Below are 26,353 nucleotides of genomic sequence, written 5' to 3' on the forward strand. Positions count from 1 at the left end.
TGTCTAATACGGTGGCTCTGGAGTGCAATCTCGGTTTTACCTCTAGTCATCTGGGTGACCTTGGGCAAGTTTCGTAGCTTTAGCGCGCCGGTTTCTAAATCCATAGTACAGGGAAAGTGAGATGCTATGCTGGCTAAACCTGGGCTTGCAAGAATGAACTCATGAAGCAGTCCTGGCACGTAGTAGGTACTCAGTTAATATTGACAATGATAGGAGGAGTCAGAAGTTATGCTTTGGGGTCCGGACGTAGGTTTGAGCTCTGAGTTTTCCAGTTATTCACCAAGGAGAGGGGGAGGGGTGGCGGGAGCACCTGCCCTCCCCTCCCCTGCGCCCTCGTTGCCGGATAAACTCAGGAGAACCGGGAGAATCCTTCGTCCCGGGCCGGGGCGCCTTCAGACGGCCCCGCCGCCGGAGCCCGGTGGCATCTCCTGGCGCCCGCGGCACGTCTCTTTCCCTCGAGCTGAGGGAAAATTTCTTCCGTGAGCTGAGTAACTACCTCCCTCTCCAACCCCGGGGCTCGCTCGCTGCTGCCGCTGGGTCGAGCCTCCGGCGGGACGGAAGAGGCAGCCCCGGGGTGTGCGAGTTCTTCCCGGCTCCGGGCAGAGGAGCGAGGACGAAGTGGCGCGGAGACTGCGGGCGGCCCCGGGGCTCCCCCTCGTTTTGCCCGCCTTCTAGGGACTGCTAGGGCTTTGTGCGCGCCGAGGCACCGCCAGGTGTCCGTCCTCACCGCCCGCCCACCGCGGCCGGGGCCGAGGGGCCGGGGACGCCAGCGCCGCGCGGCGGGAGTGGGCGGCGAGCTCAGGCCTGCGAGGTAAGGAGGGGCGCGCGGAGGGGGCCGCACGTGCGCGCGCCTGTGCGCGTGCGCTGAGGGGGCGTGGGGGGCCGGCCGGGCGCGTCCCGCCCGGCCGCCCGCCCTTCCCGCACGCGGTCGCCGCGGGAGCGTCCCTCTCGCCCCGAGCACCCCCAGGCCCCAGCGTCCCATCACCCCGCATCCAAACCCCACCCTTCCTACCATAATTTCCCAGTGCAGCAGCAGACCTAAACCTGGAGAGACAGCACTGCCTTTCTGCTCCCCTCGCCCGCCCCCACCACCTCCTGCTATAAATAATCCGGACTCGCGGGTCAGGCACGTCACACGGCGAGAAACCGGGACCCCGAGGTTTTCTTCTCTGGGAATAGGGGGCATAGGGTGAGGAGGAGGAGAAAGAAATCGCCCGTGAGTAGTGAAGAAAAGCTTGCTCCTTGCCTCCTATGAAAGACCAAGCTTCATTTTATTCTTTTCTTTCTTTTCCTTATTTTTCCGTGTCTTTCTTATTCTCCACGCTACCTCCCCACTCCACTCCCGGCCCCAAATCCAACGCATTACTTAGCACTCCTCCCATTGGTTTCTTCCCTCCCCCCGCCTTCGACTCCTGCTCCCACTGTCCCCTACCCTCCCCCAGCCGCACAACCCCCACCTCCAGCACCCATCTCGCCCGAGGCAGGGGATGCCATGGAAATAAAGTTCAGACTCCTCTCTTTGCCGCTTGCCGAGACCAGAAGTGGGCTCCTGGGCACCCATCTTCCCCTAGCACTACACACCTGCTAGACCTTACATTCCTAATCTGGTTTTGCATATTTAAGAGAAGACACACACACACACACACACACACACACACACCCAAACCCCACAACCCGCGAGGTGCAAAGCTGCCATCTGCAACTACCGAAACTTACCAGACGCTTTCGTTGTTTTTGCCTTAAAGAAAGAACAACAAAGATTTTACTCTGGCTTCCTCCTGTGGGGTGACTTTACTATATTATTCAAATACGTATATATTATAGATATATATGTTTTTTCTTTTTTCCCCTTTAATTTTTTTTTCCTTTAACAAGAAAATCTCGGTCCCAGGCAACCGCTGCTGCCCCTTTGATGTTTTGGTACGCCGTGCGCATGCGCCTCACATTAGAATTACTGCACTGGGCAGACTAAGTTGGATCTCCTCTCTTCAGTGAAACCCTCAATCCCATCCAAAACTAAAGGGATGTGGAGAGTCCGGAAAAAGGGCTACTTTGGGATTTGGTCATTCCCCTTAATAATCGCCGCTGTCTGTGCGCAGAGGTAAGTGTGTCTGTCGTTTCTTTTCCGTTTCTCACTTTGAAGGGCTCTGCCTGCATACCTCTGTGAGCAGGGATCTGTAGTGAGGATGAGATAGATGCTGAAGACGCTGTGCCTCCTGTCTTACTGATGCCTGTTTATTGTCTTTTCTCTCTTTAGTGTCAATGACCCTAGTAATATGTCGCTGGTTAAAGAGACGGTGGATAGACTCCTGAAAGGCTATGATATTCGGCTGAGACCAGATTTTGGAGGTAATGGAGTTCCCTTGGAAATAAGCTACAGCCCAAATGTCTTTTGAGCTTTGTGCGCTGTCTTCCCTCTCCCTCATTGTGGGTTGCATGTGGTGTTCTGAACGTGTCTCTGTGTTACCATATTGAGAAACGGACCCAAACTTAAGGCGGTTTGTCCCTATCCAGCACTTAGATGGTCTTTCAGAGAGGACACCCCCCCACCCAACCCCACCCCCAGCTTGTATTGGTGACTGCTGTCCTTCAACTTCACTGCTTAAATCCTTTGCTTCACTGTCTTTGCCTTGTTGAGATACAAACCTCCTAAGTTTACTTAATGATGTGCCCAGTGAACCTGGCTTACTGAAGGCCATCGTGAACATTTTTGAGGACAAGATGTGCAGACTGTTGGTTGAGAAGTGGCATTAACCCCCTGTGCCCGCCTACTTTGGAAGAGTTCTGGCCGTGATTTAAAGTGGCTGGTGTCTGGATATTATCCAGTCCTGGAAGCCTCAGTGCAGGGGGCAGTGGAGGGTGGGGGAGGGTGCGGGGGTTTGGGGGAGGTGGGGGGGGGCAGGGACCTCTCTTGGTGCAGCCTTAGATACACTGATAAAATACCCATTTAATTTTGCTTTAGACTCTAACAAAGCTCAGAGGGTTAAAACCTGCACAGAGTGGGGGTGCGAAGAATGAGGAGGGGGTTTCAGTACAATATAAAATTCCCTGGGGCTCTCCTGATACCCAGAGCTTTTGTGAGTTGTGTGTATTCTCACGCTGAGACATCTGCATATGTAGACTAAGCTGGAATCCCTCACCCATCCGGACACGTGCTTGTCGGTTCAATAGAACATTTCCCAGAGGAGTACCTGTCACCCTTAAAAAAAAAACAGAGTGAAGAATTTGAGGGTGAGCCGTGGGGAGGGATTTGGGACAGTGTCTCCCGTGCCCGGGACTACTTTTGCTAAGAAAGATTGAAGTTCTGAGAAATCACGTGGCTGGCCATTTTGGTTTGCAGGTCCCCCGGTGGCCGTGGGAATGAATATTGACATTGCCAGCATTGATATGGTTTCTGAAGTCAATATGGTGAGTATTGAGGTTTATGGCTGTGTCTCCGCAGACCTTCATTTGGGGACAGGAAGGAGAAAGGATCCAGTCGGTGGGGGTGGGGTGCGCGTGAGTATGTGTGTGAAGTGGCAGTGAGAGCAGGGGATTTTGCTTTGGAACCCACTGTCTTTGAGCTGGCTCTTTCTGGTCCCTGAGGCTTTTTCCAGCCTGGTTTGAAATCTTGGGACTTGGCATAGAGGGAATAAAATGCATTACACGTTCACGTGCAAAGCGCAGCCACATGCAGGAGAACCCCTGCAGAAGTCACATTTCCTATGGTTCAGTGGGAAACCTGCTTCATCAAGTGATTTTCTGGGTTTGGGGTGGCGTCTCGGAGGAGGGGCGAGGGAGGGTTTTGATTCGACATTTCACGGAGGCTATAACCTGCAAACTAAACTGTAGCAGAGAGGCCGAATAAACGATCCTGGGATTCTGAGGTCCACTTGTTGCTTTTGGAGATGGCCTCTTTATAGCTGATGGCAAACCACCTCCCTCCCCGCACCTCCATCCCCCACCCTCAATTACTCACCTGCTCCTTTAACCCCTCCTGCCTGCCAAAATGCATAAAATAAAAATTGGCCACACTGTTTTCAAAAAGCAGGCTCAGACCCATGTGTCATCTCTGGTCACTTCTGCAATGTTATTCACCGCATGTCCTAAGCTTGTGCAATTTATGGACAGCAGCACTCCTTAGTGGCTACCTCTTTGGACCTGGGGCAAGTGTTAAGAGAAAAAGCCTCCGTGTTCCCCTCCAGGGAACACTTGTGGGGGGTTTGCCTCATGCAGGAGCGCCCCCTGCTGCCCATGTTGGGGCACTGCAGACACATAAGACAATGACAAGTGTCCCAGATACCCCTGCTTACTGGGTCCATTTCTCCAGTGACTTTTCTCCTCTGTGTTTTTGAAGTTTTCACCTTGGGAAAAGTCTCTCTAGAAAGGCCACACTTGAATGTAAGATGCCAATATTACTTTCAATCCTGACAGCACACAGCACATTTTAGAGGATTGTATTATGGTGTGGTCCTGCCTAGAAATGGAATGCACTATTAAAGAAGAGGGTGTCGTGTGTAAAGTTTTATACAAAGCAGTTGTTAGCCTGCCTTCAGGACTTGAAAGTTAGGACATTTTTTAATTCACTCAAGAGAGCCAAATACTGGGTAGTGGACATGCTCTCAGCATTTCACAAACTTTCATCATCCCAGAATTCAAATATAGAGGAAGCTCGAATAACCAGCCCCGCCTCTTATAAAATGTCCAAAGATAGGTGATCATCTCGAGGTACCACGAGCTTATGAAACATCTTATGACTACTCCAGAGGACGTTCATCTATTTCAGTTATGTTTATAAATGACATCTACCTTATGTTTTAATTATTGGGAAAGTTTTTTATGATACAGGCTATAAACACAGCCTCAAGACACTATTGGATGATTCAGAACCACAGATTTCCCACACATTTTGAGACTCCTGTGTAGGTACAGAATATTTCTCTCCTGGGAAACTATTTAACTTCTCAGATATGCAAATACTCACTTCTGTGGGATTTTGGAGGGTTTTTTTTTTTGTCAGTTTATAGTTTGAATTTTATCATAAAAATGCAAAATGTCCTAATGTGGGTACCTGCTAAAGTCCCAGGTAGTTGAGTCTAAATTGTTTTGCTAAAAACAGTGATATGGAAATCAGGTGTGGTTCTGTGTGGCCTCTCTTTTGAATTTTGATTTATTTATGCTTTTTCTTCTGCTACATTTTATTTTGTCGCCTTCCTCTTCAGAGTGTCACGAAAATGGGATTTTATGGCAAAATTAAGAAATATTTAGAATCTAAGGAGATGATAAGATGATTGGACGTTGCTGCAATAGAACTATATCCCAAAATGGCTTAGAGCAGCAGTACTTTTTTCCTTCTTCTTAAGTTTTGTTCATTTTTCCCTGGTGTGCAGCATTTTGGAGAGGTATCAGAGCTGGACACAATGCCAAGACCTGCTAGTCAAAATATAGACCCAGCTAAGGCAAGGTGTTATCTCTTAAGGCTATTTACTGTTGCAGAAAAATCATGGGATGTTGAAAGTGCAAAATACAAATGTCAGGTTGTAAATAGGCCAGGACTGCAGCATTAATGATTAGAACCAAGTGTTAAAATTCCATGCTAGGCCCCCTTCTTAGCCTGCTGCTAACACACGTGGACTTGTCCAGACACAGCTTTACTTGTTGAAAAATTTAGCACTTATATGATTAACAACCATAGTGCTTTTAAATTAATCCTTCAAAGAAAAATTTTGTGATAGACGCCATTTTTAAAGTATATTTATTTGGTGTGAAGCAACAGGTGGGAAGTTCCATCACTGGTGTGTTAATAAAAGAAGACGTCTATGGCATTTTGCCCACTGTCGACAGGTCTAAATTGGTTGGGGTCTTTTGATTAGATTCAGTTGTGAAACAATCGTTGATTGATTATTTAAGTGAAAACTCAAAATTGATTAACACACATGCTTCTGCATTTGTATCCTTTGTGGCCTGCAGCCTCTGGCAATTGTAGCTTGCTTGCTTTTATAGTAGCCAGTCTTCCTTTGATGAACGGTAGGCATTAGGCCATTTAGGTTGTCACTGAGTCATTGGTACCGAAAGGAAAAAAGGCCCATGTCGATGCGGTGCTCCTGGTAAATGACAGTAATAGAATTGAATCCTAGTTGTGCTTCTGCTGCTCAGTCAACCTGAGGGAATTCACAGTCCGAGGGGGCTTGATGTCCTTGCCTGTTAAGAGGGAGTAGTAATCCCATTTCATGTATCTCAGGTGACTACCAGAATTAATAAAGTGATGCAGGTGGAAGTATTGGTGTTCCATCAATGCAGCGTGTGTAAAGGACTGGCTGTCACTAAGGAGACCCAGTGTCCATTCTAAGCCGCTGCCCTGAGCATTCTGGGGTCAGTAGCTTCCATTACATGATCTCAGTTTCCTTATGTTTGAAATCGGAGGGGCATGCCAAATTCACTTCCACCTCAAAGTTACACGTGTCTCTGGTTTGGTTTATGATGATAGCTCTATTGGGTACAAAGAAATTCCAGGAAAACTTGGAAATCCAACATAAGTGTAAGAAAAATGCGGAATTCCTCAATGGCATGCAGTTACATGATCTTAGGAAGGTAGTGATGGTATCTAATTGAGCCATGTGACTCAGGTGACTGCTGGCCTCATGGAAGATCTTTGGAAGAACATGATCTCAATTAGAATGTTCCTGAGCAGAAAGCTTGGCTGTAGAGCGAAGCATTTTTAGATGTCTTGGTTAAATTGGCAGGAATCTTTTTGTTAAGATTCTTTGATGAAAAGTGCATTTTAAGATCCAAAATTGGCTCTTGAGGATTAGGGACTGAAATAACTTTCTCTTCGTTTAAAGATTTCTCTTCATTTAAAGTTGTTTCTTCTTGAAACAACACATTTGCCAACCAACGAGTGAAGCAATATTTCACTTTGGAGGAAAGCATTCTAGTAAACACATACACAAATTACCTTCTTATGGAATGGCGAACGGAGAAAAGGGCTGCCTTTTTTTTTTTTTTTTAACCAGATGTTTTCTTGCATCACCAGCTGCACAGTTGAAAATTCAATTCGACACAAATATTGTTTAGCAGCTACTATGATCCAGCCATGTGTTAGGCCTTAGGGACAGAGCAGTGAGCAAGACTGATTTGTCTCCTGACCTTGGGAAACTTAATACCTAGGCGTTTGCTGTTGTTAATTCTACGTGGGGCCCTAGTATACTTATTTTTTAATATGAATTTTATTTCACACTGAGATTCTTTTTCTATTTTTAAACATTGTTTTGTGGGGGAGAGGAGGTAGTCAGGTCTATCTGTCTATCTATTTATTTTAATGGAGGTGCTGGGGATTGAACCCAGGACCTCATGCATGCTAAGCATGCGCTCTACCACTTACATTGTTTTTATGTTTAACATAAGTATTTTCTCTAAAACTTTTTCTGAGCAGCCAGTTGAGTACTTAGTGATCTGTATCTCCTTTGTCACTTGTTGGCTTCACCATTCATTTGTGATTTGATATTTCACATTGCCTGATATGTTCCATATTCTGTCTTCCTAATTCATGTGTATAAAATACATGCAGACAAGGTTATAGTCTCTCTCTCTCTGTGTGGTTTTGCTCTGTACACAGTGGTTGGTGGGATGTTTGACTCCTGGTGAATGCCACAGATACTGGGTGAACTCTTCATTTTCAGAGCAGTCATTTATTATTATTCACGAGTCATGGTACCATCTATGTGGAAAAACAGAGCATAGGAACTCTTTAGGTTACTATTTGGATCAACCAATGTAGAAAGAATCACAGTGTAGGAATATTAAGTCCTTTGAAATCAGAAATACACAGGGCGCATTGGGAATACAGAGTCCTGAGGTATTATGTAGAAGTTCCTAGGTGGAGATGGGGGTTAGAGGTCTGTGGATAAATATTCCAAGCAGGGGAAAAAAAACAGGAGAATTGCGTGGGATTAGGGATTTGCAATGTGACTTTGAACGGCTGGCTTTGGGAGTGAGCGTGAGGAGGTGGTTAAGAGTTGATATTGAGATCACAGGTGGCGATCAGATGACAAAGACCATTTTTGTAGCCTGCTGAAGTTTAAATTTTGCTCCAAGGGCTGTGGGGTCCCATGGATGGAAGGATGTCCATAGAGGAATTGCTTGAATAGATTCCACTTCTGGAAGATGCTTTTCAAGTATGGAGGGTTAGCAAGACCTCAGGTTGAGAGATGAGATGGAAATCCACTGTAAAAGTCCAGAAAGAACTATGAACAGAGGCAGGGATGTAAAGGAGAGGATGCAAAATCAGGGCATGTACAAGGCAGAAACGACAGGACTTGGTGAATCCTAAGTTTCTGATGGTACCATTTATTGATACGGATGGAGAACACTGAAAGGGCAGCCAGGTTGGGAGTGGGGTGGGGAGTGGGGCGGGGAGTGAGGTGTGTGGGCAGATAGTGAGTTCACTTTGGGGAACATTGACTTTTTTCCACACATGGACTCTGTGGATGGAGACTAGAAAGTATAGGTCTAGAGCCAGGTAAGAAGTCATGACCAGAGAGATGAACTTGGACACTGTCAGAATATACGTGGTACTTAACTGTATGAGTGGATACAATAAATTATGTAGATTTTGGGGGGGTAGTAATTAGGTTTATTCACGTATTTTTAGAGGAGGTACTGGGGATTGAACTCAGTGCCTTGTGCATGCTAAGCATGCACGCTGCCACTTGAGCTATACCCTCCCCTAGAGTAGATGCAATTAAAAAGGGAAAGTGAGACGGCAGCTGAAAACGGAGACCTGGTGAGCACTGTAATTTAAGTGGTGGAATGTGGAACAGGAGCCCGCAAAGGAGATTAATTAAGCAGCTGAGTGGCAGTCAGGGAGCTCAGAGGAGAGCCTGCAGATAATAATGTCTTTGAAGCTGAGGCACAGGAGAGTTTAAAAAGGAAGGAAGTGGTCAGCTGCCTCACATGCCACAGCGATCCACTGAAGTACGTTCTGGAACCTGTCTCCCACGTGTACTAACAGGGGCGCATTGGTAAACGCAGCAAGATGAGTTTCAGTGGTTGAAGACAGCTCTTTTGAAAAGTGTGGATCTGGAGTGAAGTGGGGAGAGGGCAGTGGCTCCAAGCAGTCATATAGCATTTAGAGGAGAAGTTTCTGTTCGAAGGGAGTAGGTTGCAGATACAAAGCCGGAGGTAAGGTGGGGTGGGTGGGATGGGGAGTGGTGAAGCGGGTGAGAACACTCACTGACCCAGGCTTAATTCCCAGCAAACTATGCCTAGAAGCTGTCCTACCCAATTTTAGCAAGCGGTTATGTTGTCTCCTCCTTCCCTCTCTCTTCCCCCTGTCCTCCTCTTGTGCAGTGCCCAACATTTTCCACCATCATTACACTAATCTAAAACGTAATCCCAGTTACTGCTCATTGAGATCTTAACTTGGGTAGGTACCGTACTGATGTACATTGTCTCATCCAATCCTCCTATTAAAACAGTGGTATGGCTGCTACCCACCTGCTTACAAAACAGAAACTGAGGCCCAGAGAGTTTAAGTGACTTATTTAAAATCACACAGCTAGCAAATGACTGACTTCACATCCCTCAGTCTCAGCCATCTGGTTATACTGCACTTTTAGATGTAGCAAGTCCTCGTTTTTAAAAATCATTTTTATTCCTTAGGAGTCTGCTCTGTTGTTTGTTTTTATTTTTATTTTTGGAAACAGTGGGTGGATCAGATCAACTCATTCTCTAAAAGATGTTACTGTTACTCCTCACTCTACCTTGAAAAAATATTCTCATTTCAGGAACATGGTTTTTTTTTCAAATAAGTGCTTTATTTAATGTGTGTAGAATGTAAGATGTGGTTTCTGTCCTTGAGAAATTTATACTTTATATTACATCTGTTGAGCACAGTTTAAACCTAGCAATAAAGGAAGATTTATTTAAGATCCTGAAGAGTTGAGGATGTTTCTTGTATCATAATTTCTTTCATTATGAATGGTGTTGTTACGTTGTCTAATAATTTTTCTGTTGCTCTAGCAGAATGTCATAGAACCATGAAAGCCAATAATTGTCACAAAACGTGGGCTGATGAAGTTCAGGAGCTGTGAACCGTGTCAGTGGTTTTGGGCTATGGGTGGACACTTTGTGAAATGACCCTTTCCCTTTTTCTGTGTTTTATTTTTAAGACCTCATTTTCAATTGAATTTTTTTTTCCAATTGCGAATGCATTTTTGTGATTTCTGATAAACCACTCCTGCAAAGAATTCTTTTAAAGGTGGTTGAGTGTTGTTTCTTCTCTTCCCAGATCTTCACTCCCTCTACTCGGCACAGTATAAATGCGGTTCATTATAAAGATTACATCTCAATAATTACTTATTCATTTGTGTCTAAACAGTGGCGCCACATGATATGGGCAGTGTATGAATCTGTTTCTCTTGGTTAACTCTTAGGGCAGATCCTTTGCTGTTGCTTTGTAGGACTCTGAACAATGCAAGCTTGACTGTGGCATGAAATAAAGGTCTGACTGTGCACTTCCCCTGCAAGAGAAGGAAAGGGAGTGAGATCACTCAAGTTTCATATTTTAGAAGTACCTCAAAGTGTGCTTTAGTGTTCTCACTCCCACCTCATGGTTGAATGCTCTTGGGAATTTCTGTAAGAATGTAAATCAGAGAAAGTGTTTTTCTTAATGTTGTGGTGGGGAGTACTGACTCATTTCTGGGTGGGGCACTGGCTTGTTTTGTGATCGTGCATTGGTGATTGGCGCTCTTGGCATTTGGGGCCAGAGAATTCTTTGCTGTCATGTGCATTGCAAGATGTTTAGCAGCATCCCTGGCCTTTACCTACTGTATGCCAGAGGTCCCCCCGCAGTTGTGAAACCCAAAACTGCCTCCAGAAATTGGCAAATGTGCCCTGGGGGTTGAACGTGTCCCCAGCTGAGAACCCTTGATGATGCAGAGAATGGTGATGTGCTTTTGTCTCCAAGCAACTTGAGAAAAGAAGGAGATTTTCTCATGGAGTAATGGATTTTGGGCTCAATCACCATTTTCATTTATGTTTGGTGGTGCATGGTGACAAAACCAATTTAAAAATACCAACAAACATCAGAGGCAAAAATTATCCACATCCCCATTACATCATTACAACTGTGTTTTAGTTTGCCTATGTTGCCTCCTAGTTCTTATCTGTTTGCTTACCTATTCTTTACCCATTGTACTTTGTCATTTTGCAGAGAGAATGTTATAGTCTGCATTTTCACTCAACAGACCATCAATATTTTTATAGTTTTATGCTTTCTTAAAAAGAATACACACCTCTACTGCTACCAGGGTAAACTGGCGTGTCTTTTTCTATGCCTCTTGGTGATCTTATAAACATGAGTATGCTGGCACTTTGTTTTACTCTTTTTTTTTTCAAAAGGGAATTTTAAAATATATTTTAGAGATTATTAGTCATAATTTTAGCTTTAGACTGTTTGAAAATAAACATTTATTTTTACTTATGCACTATTAACAGTAGAAGTCATATATAAGGTAAATAACTGGGTTTAAATAGCCTATAAATGGAAACTTTTAAAACTTTGCATATCAATTTGACTCATATTTACACAGCTGCTTTTCACTCTGTTTCTATCTTGATATTACTCAGTTTTTCCAAAATCAACTTACATTTTTGGATGACATAAAAATAAGTTGAAATGGACAGTTAAAAGAGGAATAAAAAAGTAGAAAGTGATGAGTTTTTAAAAGGTACAAACACAAGTTCTATGTGTTGCTTCCAATTGTGCATTTCATTTGCAAAATACGTATTTTATTAAACAAGGAGAGATGTGGGCTTATATGATTCTGTCCCTATTTATGTGGAAAAATATGGACGTGTCTTTAATCCACTGACCCTTGCTGGTGCTCATTTTGTAAACATTCTAGTGGCATTTTTTATTGCCAAGTCTCATTTTCCTTGCTCTGTCGTTTGGCACCTACTGCCCGCTTACCTGCCAAGAGGCCTTAACTTAGAAGTAATTGTTCTGGCAATTGAAGATGAAATAACTTTTTTCCTTACACAAGAGCAACAATTAATGAAGTTTTTAAGGTGAAATCTACATGTATCTTAGAAAAGAGATCCACGAATAAGCCATGGAAAAGTATCAGAGATTTTGAGGTGTGTGAACGCAGGGACAGTGTCCGTCTGTGTCCCCAGTGCCTTGCACACGCCCGACAGTTAGTAGGAGCTCCACAAATAAGGGGCGAATGGAGTTGTCGGAGGGGCAGTGGAAGGACTGCCCTGCGTCAGGCTCCCAGGAAGCATTTATTGCGGGCTGCTTCACCGGCACCACACCAGCGAGGCTGTTTTGTGGAAGGGCATGAAATAGTTCTTCCACTGGACCTAAGACTCACTCTCAAGTCGAGCAAGATTAATCTTAATTGCCTGAAGGGGGAGGTGAGGGCTGAGGGTGAGAAGAGTGTCCCAGATGGTGTGAGGAAAGGCTGGCGTATCTTTGTGGTGGAAGAATCAAAATAAAAGGTGGAGATCTAAGTTTTTACAGTGGTCCTCAGACTTTACTGTGCAGCAGAATCCTCAGGGTCTTATATTCATGTTAGTATTTGAAGGACTTATGACCAGAGTCTGATTCAGTAAGTCTGGGATGGAGTTCAGAAATCTGCTTGTTTAAAAGCTCTCTATTCCATTTTTTAAAAAAAGGGGGAAAGGGGAGGATAATATAGCTCAGTGGTAAAGCACATGCTTATTAGCAGGGAGGAGATCCTGTGTTCCATCCCCAGGACCTCCATTAAAAAATAAAAATAAATGAAAGCTGTCTATTTGACTGATACAGGTATTATCTTGGGGCCACTGTTTGAGGAATATTGGTTTTATCGTGAAGGTGGAAGCTAATACAATCACTAATCAAGGAATCTGACCACAGACTGTCCTCTAGTATTAATATGGGTTTTGGGGACAATAAAGATCCAAGTGGTCAGAGTAGGTGGGATTTGGAGAAGACCTCAGGGAAGAGGGAGAGTTGGATTAAGCAAGAAGGATCCGTGCCACACGAATGGATGGAAGATAAGAACAGTCCTGTGGGAGAGTCAGTGGGGGTGGAGACAGTACGGAGAAAGGCATTGCATATTAGCGACAATAATACTGCAAAAATCAAAATTCAGACCTGCAGACAATATTTCACTTTAATGTTCACCAAAATCCAGTGACCTAGGTCACCCTATTTTTTATCCTCTTTTAAAAATGTAGAAAGAAGGACGAGAGGGATTGTATGATTTCTAAGACTGCATAGCTCATATAACTGGGTAGGCACGGCAGGGTGCCTAGTAGGGCAGGACTGTGTCTGGTGGAGCTGAGTTGCATAAGACCTTGACAGCTGGGCAGAGGAGATGCTGCAGTGTCTTGAGTAGGAGCTATGACATGATGAGAGAGTCTTAAGCACCTTCACAAAAAACCAAGGCAGGGGGCGTTTACTAAGTGTAAGTGTCAGAGAGTTGAAAAACAACCATCCAGGTTGGATTTTTATGTTGACAAAATACCCTTTGGAACCTCCACACTGATTTTTTTTTTTTTGACACAAATGATGAAAATAATCATAAATCTGTATTAAAAAGGTTGTGAAATGAGGGGAGGGATGAGCACCTAGGGCAGTGTTTGATGCTAAGAATAAGTAATACTTGCATTGGTTATTTAGTTTTAAGATACCTGAAGAGATCAGAAATACTGAAATTTTAATATATATATTTTAGGATAAATATGGTATGAGTATTCCTTCCTGTTTAGGAAGATAGCTATTTGTTTCGTGGTTCTAGTAGTAAGGTACACTTAACGTGTAGGAAGAATGCCACTGAAATAGCTTCCTACAAATTATTTACGGCTGCCTAATTATAATTCTTGAAGTATATGCTTAAATTTAAGGTCTCAGTGATTAAACGTCTTGATGTTGCTCTTCTACATACAGATCAGTAACTTAGTGCCTAATTGGTTCAAGACCATTGAATCAAAATTTTAAAAAAAAATGTTTATCTGCTGACTTTCACATGTCTCTCTTTTGATTAAATAAGTCATATCTAAAAGTCACTTTTTACTCTGCTATTTAATTATTTTAGGTTGAAATGATGGTTGCACCATGAGAGTTTAACCTCACACTACTTGACTTGCTCAGTAAATGAGTATCTGTTTATTTATGGTCCAATATGTAATGTTTGTTATAAAACATACCCCAAATTAGAGATTTAAAGAATATTTGATAAAAATATATATAAAGTTATAATTTTTTTTATCTCATACTTAAACCTTGATCCCGTGAACATGAGAATATAGTGAATAATAATGGAAAATTAAAGCCTGTTCTGTCCTGCATTTTATTTTGTTAATGGGAAATATTGGATGGTAGGGCTTATAATATAGATAATTCAAAGGTGACTGTTGCCCCGTTTATTCCTACCTTGGAACGTCTAAAGCACCAACATGGGAAAAATAACTTTTTCTGGAGTGTGCCACTCATCCCTTCCAGGAGGGAGCATTTGTTTTAAAATAATTACTGAATCTTCCCGCTTCCTAGGATTGACCAAGGACTCTATTTAACTGAATTGACCAAGGACTCTATAAACAGCTGGCTTTAAAAAAATATGTATACAAAGATCATCTTTAAATATTGTTCATTTTTGTGAGAGTGTTGACATCTTACTGACTATAAATCTTTCAAAAAAGTTTTAAATATTCATCTTAAATGATTTATAGACCATTTTAAAGAATATCATAAAATAAGCAGAAATGTTAAAAAAGTTTTAGATATAAGTGAGTAAGGGCCTTGCAAAATCAAATTACCATTCTGTGTTTTAGGGTGCTCTAAAAAATGAAATTTAGGTACCTTTTCTGTTTGTTTTCTTTGACCTACGGACAAAGAAATTTCAAGACTTATTTTGTAAATACTTATTTCTGGTTTTTATTTTTTCCAAATGAGTGTTTGAGTTAATAGACTGAACACTCTTGAAGTGTTCTCTGATCAGTCAGCTGTGTGAACCGTTCCTCTGGCAAGCACTGTTAAGCCAACACTTTCTTTCGACATTGATGGGGCTGATCTGCTAGGCTGTGTAAATTTGCATCTGGCTTCTGTGTTGGAAGAATGCTCATAAGTGTTTACTTGAATCACAGCAGTATGCCTCTGTGGCAAACGATTTTTCTAACAGAATTCATTAGAGAATGATACCTTTGTTATTCTGAAAGTCCTGATATTTTAAGTACTTGCCAAGTTTACAGACGAAAAGATCTGTAGAATTATAGACAACATGGAAAACAAAAAATTTATTTCCTTTGGACTTATTAGTTGCTTTATTTTAGACTTCAGGTTTTGGAGGCCAATTTTCTATCTATTTAATGAGCCAGTTTTGAGAACCACATTTTAAAATGGCTTTATCTTGTTATTTTTCCAAACTGACTGTGATCGTCATCATCACGGAGACCATTTAGGTGGAAATTTGTTGTAATGGAACTTTCTTTACTTAGGATGCTTTAGTCAAAGTGGCAAAGGTTATAAATGTGCTCTGGTTGTAAAATTCCCAGATTTGGATAAAATACCTCCTAAGTGTTTATGTTCTCATTAAAAAAAAAAAAAACCCACAGTTCTAGAGCTCTGGGCTTCCGGTTCTGTTGTTGTTTCAGTGCACAGTGCCATCATGGCAGGAGCACAACCCGGTGAAATTAAATGCTGCTTGCGCTGCTGGGCTTTAAAGAGAGAAAGAAAAACAAAGTGAGACCCAGAGAGGGAGATGGAAAGAGAGATAAGACATAGGAGGTTCTTGTCCTTGAGGAGGTTGTAATGTGTCTTCAGTAGTTGGGAAATAGCAGAAAGCCTTTTTTTTTTTTTTAATCAAGTATCTGGGTTTTTTGTTTAGTATAAATGAATATCATATAAAATACGCAAAAAGGATTTGCCATATAAGACTGTGTATATAGTCAGGGACTGTCCTTTTGAATTTATATGAATGGAATCAACAATATCAAAGTGCATGTGGATTCTCTTTGTTCTTTTAAGCATTTGATAGTTTGTAAACAAATGCTTTTAAAAAGGTCAGTGGAAAACAGGATTTGAAAAATTGCATTGCACCTTCGACATGTAACTGGGGTGTACTTTATTATGATTAATGACACTGCTAAGAATCACTACCATTTATTGAGATATTTTTACGAAATGAAATGGAATTTTTCAATGACTTACCATTTACTTCTCTAAAGCCTCGATGAAATAAGATGTATTACCACATTTTACAGATGGGTAAACTGAGGGTTAGAAGATTTATGTTAGAACTAAGACAATACAGCCCTCCCTTATTTTATAGCAAGGAAGTGCTGGAACTGTAATTAGAGCCCTATCTGTCTCCTATCCCATTTATTTTGTGTTTTTCTCAAGTTAAAGGAAGGAGAAATTTAAAAACTTGAATGGACCGGCCTCCTTTGTAATCTCACAGAGTAATTGTTAATTCTAGTTTCCCAGATGACTTTTGGGAAACTTACAAAAGTCAAACAAATAGAACATATAGGAAAATCTATAATATACAAAAACAGCCTACATCATTTAGAAATCAATTAGTAATTACCAGTGTTTTGGCATCATTAGGGCTTGTGGATAAACTGAAGATTATGATTTACTTTTTTTCTTGGGTTTGTGGATAAATTGAAGATTATAATTTACTTTTTCTTGGTTATAAATCACCTTTTGCCACTAGGGAATGAATTCAATTCTGGCTCAAAACAGAAATCTGCTCTGAATAAAATGTATATAGTAATCCTGAGAATTAAGAGCAAAATTAGATTTTATGAGAGATTTTGAGAACCAAGGAAATATCAGCCCTTCATATCTTACTTGTTCTTTTAATGAGGTAGAACATATTTCAGAATACTCAGCAAAATGATGATTAGTATTTGTTTGAAATAAAAATTGTGATGCATTTCAAGGTCAATTCAAAAGGCTTGAGTTTGAATACATTTGTGATCCTCAAGGTTGGGAAAAATATGTGGCTTAATGAAAATGTTTCTCTTCTCTTTTTTTCTATTTAATCAAGTATACAATTGAATTGATAAAAATTATGAATCAAATTAGGCCAGCTATATCATATATGTCTAAAAACAATATGTATGACTATGAATATACAAACAAATATAATTTAAAAATAATTACTCAGTTCTGTATTTCTTTTGAATGCAAGCAATCCTTGGACTAAAATATGCCATTGAATTTTTTTTTGAGATTATTTCTATAGTTATTGTGAAAGGTCAGTATTTACATCAGAAGCAGGGACTGAGAAGTTCTGGATTTGTCCTGAATTTGTCACTGATGATAAGACTTTGTAAAAATTTCTTAACTTCCAGTCCAGAGTTTCTATATTTGAAAATTAAGGCAATTAAAGGAGAGAGAAGGTAACTGCCAGCTGTTTGTTATGTTTGCTTTGTAAAAGCAGGTAAATTTGTCATGTAATTTTCTCAAGCGTCTGCAGTTTTTAAATCTGAATTGCTTTTATTACTTATTTCTATCCATTATAGGAAAGTAGGTAATAAACTATAATAAAAAGCAAAGGTCTCTATTAATATCATCACTCATATATATACACTGTCAGCAAAATGATCACTAAACCTTCAGTTTCCTTGGGAATTCACATGCATGTACATGAAATAGATAGTATCATACATTAAGTTTTATAATATGATTTCTGCACATTTTGTGAACATCTTTTGATGCCATCTAAAATTTTTCTACAACATAATATCCAATGGTTGAATAGAATTTCATTGTATGGCTGCACCATGTTTATTAAATCAATCCTCTCTTGATGGACATTATGATTATTTGGGGGGAGGTTTTAATATTATGAGTGAAACTCTATTGAGCCATCCTGTATATTCATATTTGATGCAATTGTAAAGTTTTCCCCCTAAATTCTTAGAAGTGGGATTACTGGACCCCAGAGCTGGTCCATTTTATATATTGATACCTATTACAAAGCTATACTTCCTCTGAAAAACTGCTAATTTGGCAAGTTAAAAATAACGCCAAAATAATAGTGTTGTGGTTGTAACGGCACTGAAATTTACTGAGGAATTTGGAAGGAAATTTACTTCTTAAAGTATTGTTTCTTCCCATCGAAGAGCATACTATGTCTCATCTCTTATACAGATTCTTTTATGTCTTTCTGTAAAATTTTACAGTTTTCTTTGTGTAAGTCTTGCAGATTTCTTGTTCAATTTATTCCCATAGGCCCTACATAATTCTTGTTAAATTCAGTACTTCATAATTTTTATAGTTATTGTGAATGGGATTTTTATATCCAATGATTATTTTTGATTCCTGGCCAAAAGAACAAACGCATATAACCATCCTAGCAGGGGTGTCTTTTAATTTTATAACTCAAGAGTACCATTTCCATTTCAATTTGTGCATGAGGTGCCTTGGATGTTCCTAGCATATTCAAAATGTATATGCAGAAACATTGTGCATTTTTGGCAGTTTGTTATATGTCCAATTAATGTAAACATTTAAAAAATGGTTGTTTTATTTCGGCTTCAGTCTTCTACATAGGATTCATTTACTTTGATCTGTAGAAGCAACACAAATTACCGCGGAGGGCATAGTCTTAAAGGTTTCTTTTCTTCCTTTAACCTTATTGAGTAAAGTTTAGATTTAAAGCAATAAACTCTGCTTAATATATTCCGTTTTTTATTTTGAACATAATAACTTTATGAAAATAAGAATTTTTGGGGGATGTAGTAAGCCAAATTAACATCTAAATTCTGGTATATATTACATGAAGTGTGGTTGACTTAATGACAGATAATTGAAGAGGGGCTATTCCATGTTGAGAACAGTTTTAACACCAGAAAATAATACAGCATAGCTGATACAGTGTGCATGACTGTTGCCACAAATACCTGTTTCAGAGTGAAGAGTTTGCTAGGTTTAATACTACATCTGATGATGGCTTATCCACAGACTCGATGAGCAAAATTTGAGAACTATAAAAGCATTTGCATTATGGCAAATTCTAAATTATGATTGGTTTGACTGTTTTAAATACACTGACTTGTCAATCTGTACAATTGTAATGATCAGTCTTCAGCTAGAATAGTTCAGTTGTGCATGAAATTGAGATTTCTAGAAAATATCTCAATGTCTGTTACAAGTTTGGAGAAAACATACCATATACATTTTGCTAGATTTAGTGACTCCTTAGCTGAATTGTAACTTTTGTGTTGGTTAAGTCAGGCGTGCCATTTGAGAAAAAGCAAAAGCTCAGAAGTTGTAGGAGAAAAGAACTCTTATAAACTAGCCTCACATTGTCAGTAGTATGTAGTGTTTGGCTGTCACACACAGACATACGCACATATATGCATACATACGAAATATAAAACTGAGGATGAAATGGCTATTTTTTTCTAAGTAATTATTTATTACTTATCACCAAGTGTCCACTTATCAGGTTGAACATTTTAATACTGGTAAACTTAAGTTCGATGCAATGAATAGACTGGGATAAAATATGAACTAGCAGTGCCACCTACATCAGCTTGAAAAGACCGTACATCCTTGGGCAGGAAGATGTGCTTCCTGTGACTCAGTGTAGGCAATCTAAAATAAAGCTGGAGTTCCATGCTATTTTGCATGAGTTTACTGAATATATATTTTCCTGTGCAAAGTGAAATGTCCGTATTAGGTGGATCTTTTTGTATTAAAGTATTGCTGTGCTACACTTCAATAAATTCAGACTTGACTGATGTATCAAGAGAGGTTAGATCTTTTGACAACTGTCCCTAAGTTTTGTATATTTTAATAAAAAAAATATAGTACTATCATAAAAAGAATATTTCTTACAGCACAATTGAAAGGGAATACAGATTTATTTCCCTTCTTAAAAGATAATTATGAAATTTTATCTTTAAAGAAACACTTCAGAATATTTTTAAACTGGATTTTAATAAGACATGCATTTGACGATGGTGCTTTTTTTTTTTGGCTAGTGTTGGCAAAAAATATTGATATTTTAGAGCAGAAGTAAACCACATATGGCTGAGTGCCTATGTTTAAGAATAAGCTTTTATTGGAACATAGACATGCCCATCTGGTTATGTATTACCCCTGTCTACCTTTGCACTCTAAAGACAGTTGAGTAGTTACAACAGAAACCATGTGGCCTGCAAAGGCCAAAATATTTACTGTGGGGTCAGTACAGAAAAAAAAAATTTTTTTCTGCTGTTTGTTTTGGAACAATAAGTTCCAAATGCTATGGATATAAACCAGTAGAAGATGTAACATATGAAATTCCATCTCACTACTTGGTTTTCCTGCTTGTATATCTGTTAGGACTTTACTTGAAAAAGGAATGTTCAAAAAAAAAAAAAAAAAAGAATGTGTTAAAGGTGTGCCTTCATGGAGAAATACATTTTACTAAAGCATAATAAGGAAAACATTTTGAGTATTAAGACTGAAATAATTATGGAAAATACTGTGAGGCTCTTTGTCTCGTATTAATTATCTCAGATGTGCTTTTCAACTGTCAAAGATAGTTTTTAAAAAGAGTGATAGCAACTATGTTCAGGTTTGTTTTGTAGCAAATTATGAAGTTTTATGAACTAATAACATACGGATGCTTTTGAGATTGATATAAGAATTCGAATCAAGAAAATCTTTTCGACTCTGGTCTTTGAAAAATTTGAGAAATAATACCATAGTGATGCTTCATGAGGTCAGGGCTTTGTCTGTTCTCTTTTTCCTTTTTTTCTTCTTCTTTTTTTTTTAAATTGAAGTATAGTCGATTTGCAGTGTTGTGTTAGTTTCCGGTTTATGGCACAGTTTTCTTGATTATTCCAGTGACAGCCAGGTCTAGCTCAAGAAGGTTCTGACTCATGGAAGTTACATAAGAAATGAATTCAACTCATGTTAGAATAACCTAAAATTCCTTCTGTTAATTCTTCTTGCCCTTAAGAAGTTGCAGTGCAGCAAAATCATTGTTTTGTTCCGAAGTCTTTATCTTTGCTTACATTCAACCTGCAATTTTTATTCAAGGGTATTTTCGCTGATTTTTCAGAATTTGCTTTTGGAGGTGGTTGTACAGCATGGTCACAGTAGTCCCACAGTTACGTCAGGGTCTGCATGTCAGTGAAGATGACTGTAGGACACACAGAATTCTTCAAAGAGTGCTCCCCAACCTGGCATCTTCAAGGCAGACAGCATTCACTCCTGCAGTTTGTATACTGGAATCATAGCTAGGATTAAAAACCAAAGAGCAGAGACCAGCAGGAGTACCAGATTGTACATAAAGCCAGGTATGAACGTTGCGAATTAACACTTAATAAATATACCATAATATTACATGTAAGGTGAGCAGGAAAAGTAACAGTGAATTAATTTCTCCTATCAGACAAATAAAGCCAAGTTTTAACCTCATTCCTGGAACATCATTATTAATACTGTCTTTGAAGTCGGTTGAAATGTATTTAAAGAACAGAATGAAACACAATCTGGTTTTTATTGCTTGATTGGAACTAAATGCATTTGGTTGTTACTTCTCCAACTGGTAGCAATGTAGTTTTCTTTCCTAAAACTGACGAAAGCAGGTTTACTCGTGAAAATTGATGGGGTGTCTGTTTCACTTCGATGTTTTTATAAACCCCGGCGGCATTTTGTAATAGTTGAAAATCCAGAATCTAGAATTTTGGTCTTCTAATAATGAGCTGTGTAACATGGTCCAAATTACTTAATTCGTTAAGCTGTCCATTTTCTCATCTATGGAGTAGGAGTAGTAATAATATTAGCCTTAAAATATTAATTAAATTATTCTAAAAATTAAATTATTTAATATACACTGAAGGCTTAGTAAAGTTCTTTGCACATAATAAATCTTGATAAATAATATCTATTAATGTTACACACACGTAAATTTAATTTTGTCTGACGCCACAAGACCTCTGACATATTTGTGATTTCAATTTGTACAGAATGGACAGCAAACCAAGGGTAATGCTATCTTTAAGATAATTCTTTGACCACGATAATTCAGTTGTCAAAGAAGCTGTGTGGTAGAAAGGAATTCCAGGGCACTAGGCTGTATTCTAAAGCTGATCACCTACCCTCTGGTGTGTGATCTCAAGTAAGTAATTTTTTCCTCCTCTCTGGACCAGAGTTACATGTCTCTTTGGGAGAGTGGGGAAGGATTGGGTTACTATATCCTTCCAGCTCTGAAATCCTGAAAATTCTGAGTCTAAAAAATTAAAAAAAAAAAAAATTTAAAAAAAATTTTAATTGTTAAATTTGCAACCAAAGTTGGAAAGAACTATTAAAAAAAAAAAAAAAAAAAAAAGAAGGAATTGCTTGTTAGGCCAGAAAAGAGCCGACAAATAGTAGTTGTATTGTTTCTCAGGAAGTGTGCTTCTTTCCCACTGAATGTTTTGCAGTTGTTTTGCAGAAAGAAAACTACTCCTGTAAAGAACTGAGAGTAGAGCTGGCGCTTTGCTTAAGTCTGTAGACCTTTGTGGGCAGAACCCTCCCAAGGTGTTCTGTCTGCAGGAGGAGGTAGTATTTCTGTGAGCTAGTATTTCTGTATGCTATTATCTGTTCCCTTTTCTGAGAAGAATGTTATGGAGGAGCTAAAATGTAAAGCAAAACGCCAGCTCTCCTCTCAGTTCTTTACAGGAGTAGTTTTCTTTCTGAATCCAATGTGTCTAGCCTTAGAAGTGTGATAACACCTCGGAGGCTGCTAAATGTACATACAAGTCAACAAGAGCTTCGTCTTCCAGAGACAAAGATCAGAGGCTCGTATATAGAAAATGACACCCTTCTTTTTGGAAATAGCATGGGATTTCACCTTGGGAAATGCCAGTGCCCTTTACAGCATGACTTTGTAGCTTCCCTTTGCCTTCTGTGACAGAGGACGAGAAAAGAACAAATTGTACGCTTAGTAGTGCTGGAAAGACAACTCAGTCTTCTCCGATACATTTGGAAGTCGTTGTCAGGGTCGTTCTCAGAGTGTGAAAAATTAGAAAATAAAACACCTATGTTTGGAATGCACATCCCTACCTACCTTCAAAGGTTGATTTACTTGCTTTGCCAAGGCAGAAATCTATGACTTTCACATCACAGAGTTGCTCGGATCTCAACACCCATAGTTTGATTTAGATACGGTCTTTCAATTTTATTTTTAATTAAATGTGTGCCACCAAGGCTCTTTCCTGGTTGAGTATAAGTAGTTAGAACAATGATAATACCAATACTAACATTCCGCATTTGAGGATTTTTAGAAGCACTTGAATGTAACCTACCTCATTTGATCCTCCCATCATTTCTGTGGGGTGGACATAACATGTGTTTGTGTATCTTTCCTTCCCTCCCTCTCTCTTTCTTTCTCTTTTTGAAAAAAATCCAGAGTTGCTAAGTGACTTAGTAAAACTTACTCATATAGTTAACTAAATAGCAGAGTTTGAGGTAGAATCTTGATTTTATAGACTCAAATCCAGCATTCTACATACTAATTTAGGAAGCAAGTTAGTACGAATGTATGTATGTATATGCATCACTGGGACATGGTGCTGTGTACCAGAAATTGACACATTGTAACTGAGGGTACTTCAAAAAAAAAAATAATGATAATAATGATTAAAAAAAAGAAGCAGGTTAGTGGAAGTAGAATCAAGGAAAAGATTTGTTAAGGTATTAAGAAAGAGTGATGGAGGGTTTGATGACCAGGGTTAAGGTACTTGGAGCAGGCACCAAATACATTCCTTTAAAAAGCCGATAAACCTAATAGTTAATCCAAAAGGAGCAGCTTGAATTTGCTAAGCATCGTTTGATTTTAATGCCTTGAGTAATCTCGGGAAACCGCTAAAACCAATGGTCCTCCAGCTTTTCTGTCCCCATGAGATTTGCCTAGCTTTGAAGGATTGGCACACTTAATCAAGCATCATAAATCATAGATGTTTCTAGTTACAACCAACAGAGCCGATCTCTTGCAGACAACCCCCCCAAAATCAGTGAATATGATTTGTCATACCTGTTTTCTGAGGCAGTGTATTGCATTGGTTATTGTTTGGCAAGTTTTATTGATCATTGAGGTCTAATGTGGCAAGCTGTGATGAGTTTAGCCATGCTCCCTTTTTTGTTCATTTCTCAGAGGCAAATATGCTTTATCCATGGTCCTAGAGCCCATACAAAACAACAGAGCTTCTCCCCTGGCACTAGCCAGGGTACCAACTATGATAGGATGTATGCATTCCTGTGAGTGGTTTCATAGTCCATGGTCTGGACACGGATGGACTGCATTAACATCTCAAGCGTGTATAAACTTAGGCAAGTTACTAGTTCCTGAGCCTCAGTTTCCTCATCTGTACAGTAAAGTAAGTGTCCTCCTAGAGTTATCACCAATTAGATATGATGGTCTTCAACTTTCTTAGGATACTTCCCGGGTGAAGAAAGCATTCAGCATTCATTAAAAATCAGCTTTAATACATACGAATGTTGGCGATCACAGTATGCCAAAAAAAGAGGGACACTCTTCCCAAAGCAGCTAGGGGAAAAAGAGATGAGATAGTGTGCAGCTGGTAACTGAATATTAAGAATTTGAACAGACTAAAATAAGGAAAAGAGTCTTTTCATTTTGTAACTCCAGAGTTACATAAAGACTTGTTCTTTGTTAAATTAAACCATGCAAATAAAAGTTAGCAAAGCAAAAAGGCATCTTACAAGTTCACCATGTCCCAATCTCCCGATTTTATGATGAAAGAGCTGAGTATCAGTTAGGTAAGCGTTCAAGGTCATAGGTGACTCCAGACAAGTAATCTGACATCCAGCTCTCATAAGCTTCTCCTCCCTGCATACTCTTAGAAACAGCTGCAGAAATACTTCCTAATTATACAGCTCACAAAATCTCGTGGCCAGGTGGGAGGCTTGGTTATTTTTTTTAAGTTGTGGGGAAGTTTTTTCTCTTACCCTGAATGTCCTTATATTGCACTCGATGGTAAATTATCCTAAAAGCAATTCGCTAAGGCCTATTTTCTGCTCCATTTTAATGCAAAAGCTAACATCAATACTGGCTAAAGAGGGAAAAAACAACATTGGAAAAAAGAACTATAAAAAGGAAATAAGATTATGGTATTAGATGCCATTTAAAAAAATCAAATGTATTTTCTGTTCCACTTTGACCTTGCTTTTGCTTGTTGGAAAGATTTCTTTGACTTAACTTTTGTATCACAAGATTTGCAGATTTAGAGAACAAAAAGTGCAGAATGACTTGCAAAATTTTATCTTTCCTCACCTTTGTGCACTTCCAAATCATTTGTCTTCTTCAATTGAGATATTATTTTTTTAAATTTTAGTTTCCCATAAAAATGTTACTGGGACTTTTCTGAATTTAACCCTGTTCTTTTAATCTGCATTTCCTTTAGTAATGATGACCCATTGATTGATTGTCTTTGTGCTTTATTTTATTGATGCCTCAATCTTTGACAGGACTTACAGCTAACAAAATTATTTTTTAGCTACTTTTGTTGCATCTCCAAGGTTTCAGCATGAGGCTCCATTGATTCCCCCCCCACTTCATCAGTAGAGATGGGGTGTCCACTCTTAGTGGTAGAATGATTCTCAGAAGGGTGGGTACCCAGAAGAGATATCATAAAGCCTTCGGTGTAAATTCATGGGTGTGTTTCTAAAAAGAAAAAGTGTACCTGTTCAAAAAAGGGTGGTGTCTTAGTGTAGACCAAATATAATCACTGTACTTCAAGAAAGCAATTTAGAAATTGGAAGGTAATTGAAATGAAGGTATGGTGAGTGCACTCTGTTGGTCTGTATGTGTGCACGGATCAATTTGTAGTCTCTTTTTAAAATGTTACCAGTTCATCTGTGGCTCGTGGTCTCCAGAAGGAAACCTCTGACCTGTCTATTCACCTGTTTTCTAGTATGTGCTAAAAGGTCACAGCAGCTTTCAGAATAGTGACATCTGAACTTAACCTTTCTTTGCAGACTCTGAAATGGCCGTCTGAGCATGTTCCTTACCACTTCACAAGTTCTGCCCTGAAGCTGCATACGGTTCTTTGTTAACCTTTATAAAACTCAGAGTTCGTTGTTTCTGGGTTGGTGTCTAAGAAAACCACCACGACTGTTTTCCACAGTGATTTGTTTCAAGAGTTAATAAATTCCACCTGGAACTAGGTTTTGATACTGGAACTTAGATCAATAGCTTGCGTTATAGGTATGACGCAAAGAATTCTGGTTTAGTTTATAAGTAGTAGTTGGTAATATGTCTTTTATTACATATCTTCTCAAAATACCCAGGGACTTTATCAGTGTCTCCCTTTTTTTTTTATTACCCTGCATGAATCAGAACATGTCTCTGTTATGTGGGTATATTTATAGCAACTT

General features: G+C 39.6%; 1 protein-coding gene across 3 annotated transcripts in view; it reads left to right on the forward strand.

The window, feature by feature from the left end:
* The first annotated feature begins 928 nt into the window (after positions 1 to 928).
* Positions 929 to 26,353, forward strand: part of GABRB2 (gamma-aminobutyric acid type A receptor subunit beta2) — a 206,709-nt gene continuing 181,284 nt past the window's right edge. Inside the window, exons 1-4 of one of the 3 annotated variants that reach the window (XM_074350327.1) lie at positions 929 to 1,216; positions 1,876 to 2,101; positions 2,258 to 2,349; positions 3,341 to 3,408. In XM_074350327.1, coding sequence (XP_074206428.1) covers positions 2,025 to 2,101; positions 2,258 to 2,349; positions 3,341 to 3,408 — 237 coding nt within the window. In that variant the 5' untranslated portion in view covers positions 929 to 1,216; positions 1,876 to 2,024. The remainder of the gene's footprint in view (positions 1,217 to 1,875; positions 2,102 to 2,257; positions 2,350 to 3,340; positions 3,409 to 26,353) is intronic. The other 2 variants (XM_045508189.2, XM_074350328.1) reach the window with 2 other exon arrangements.

Source organism: Camelus bactrianus, chromosome 22, assembly GCF_048773025.1.
Source record: "Camelus bactrianus isolate YW-2024 breed Bactrian camel chromosome 22, ASM4877302v1, whole genome shotgun sequence".
NCBI classification, from domain to species: domain Eukaryota; kingdom Metazoa; phylum Chordata; class Mammalia; order Artiodactyla; family Camelidae; genus Camelus; species Camelus bactrianus.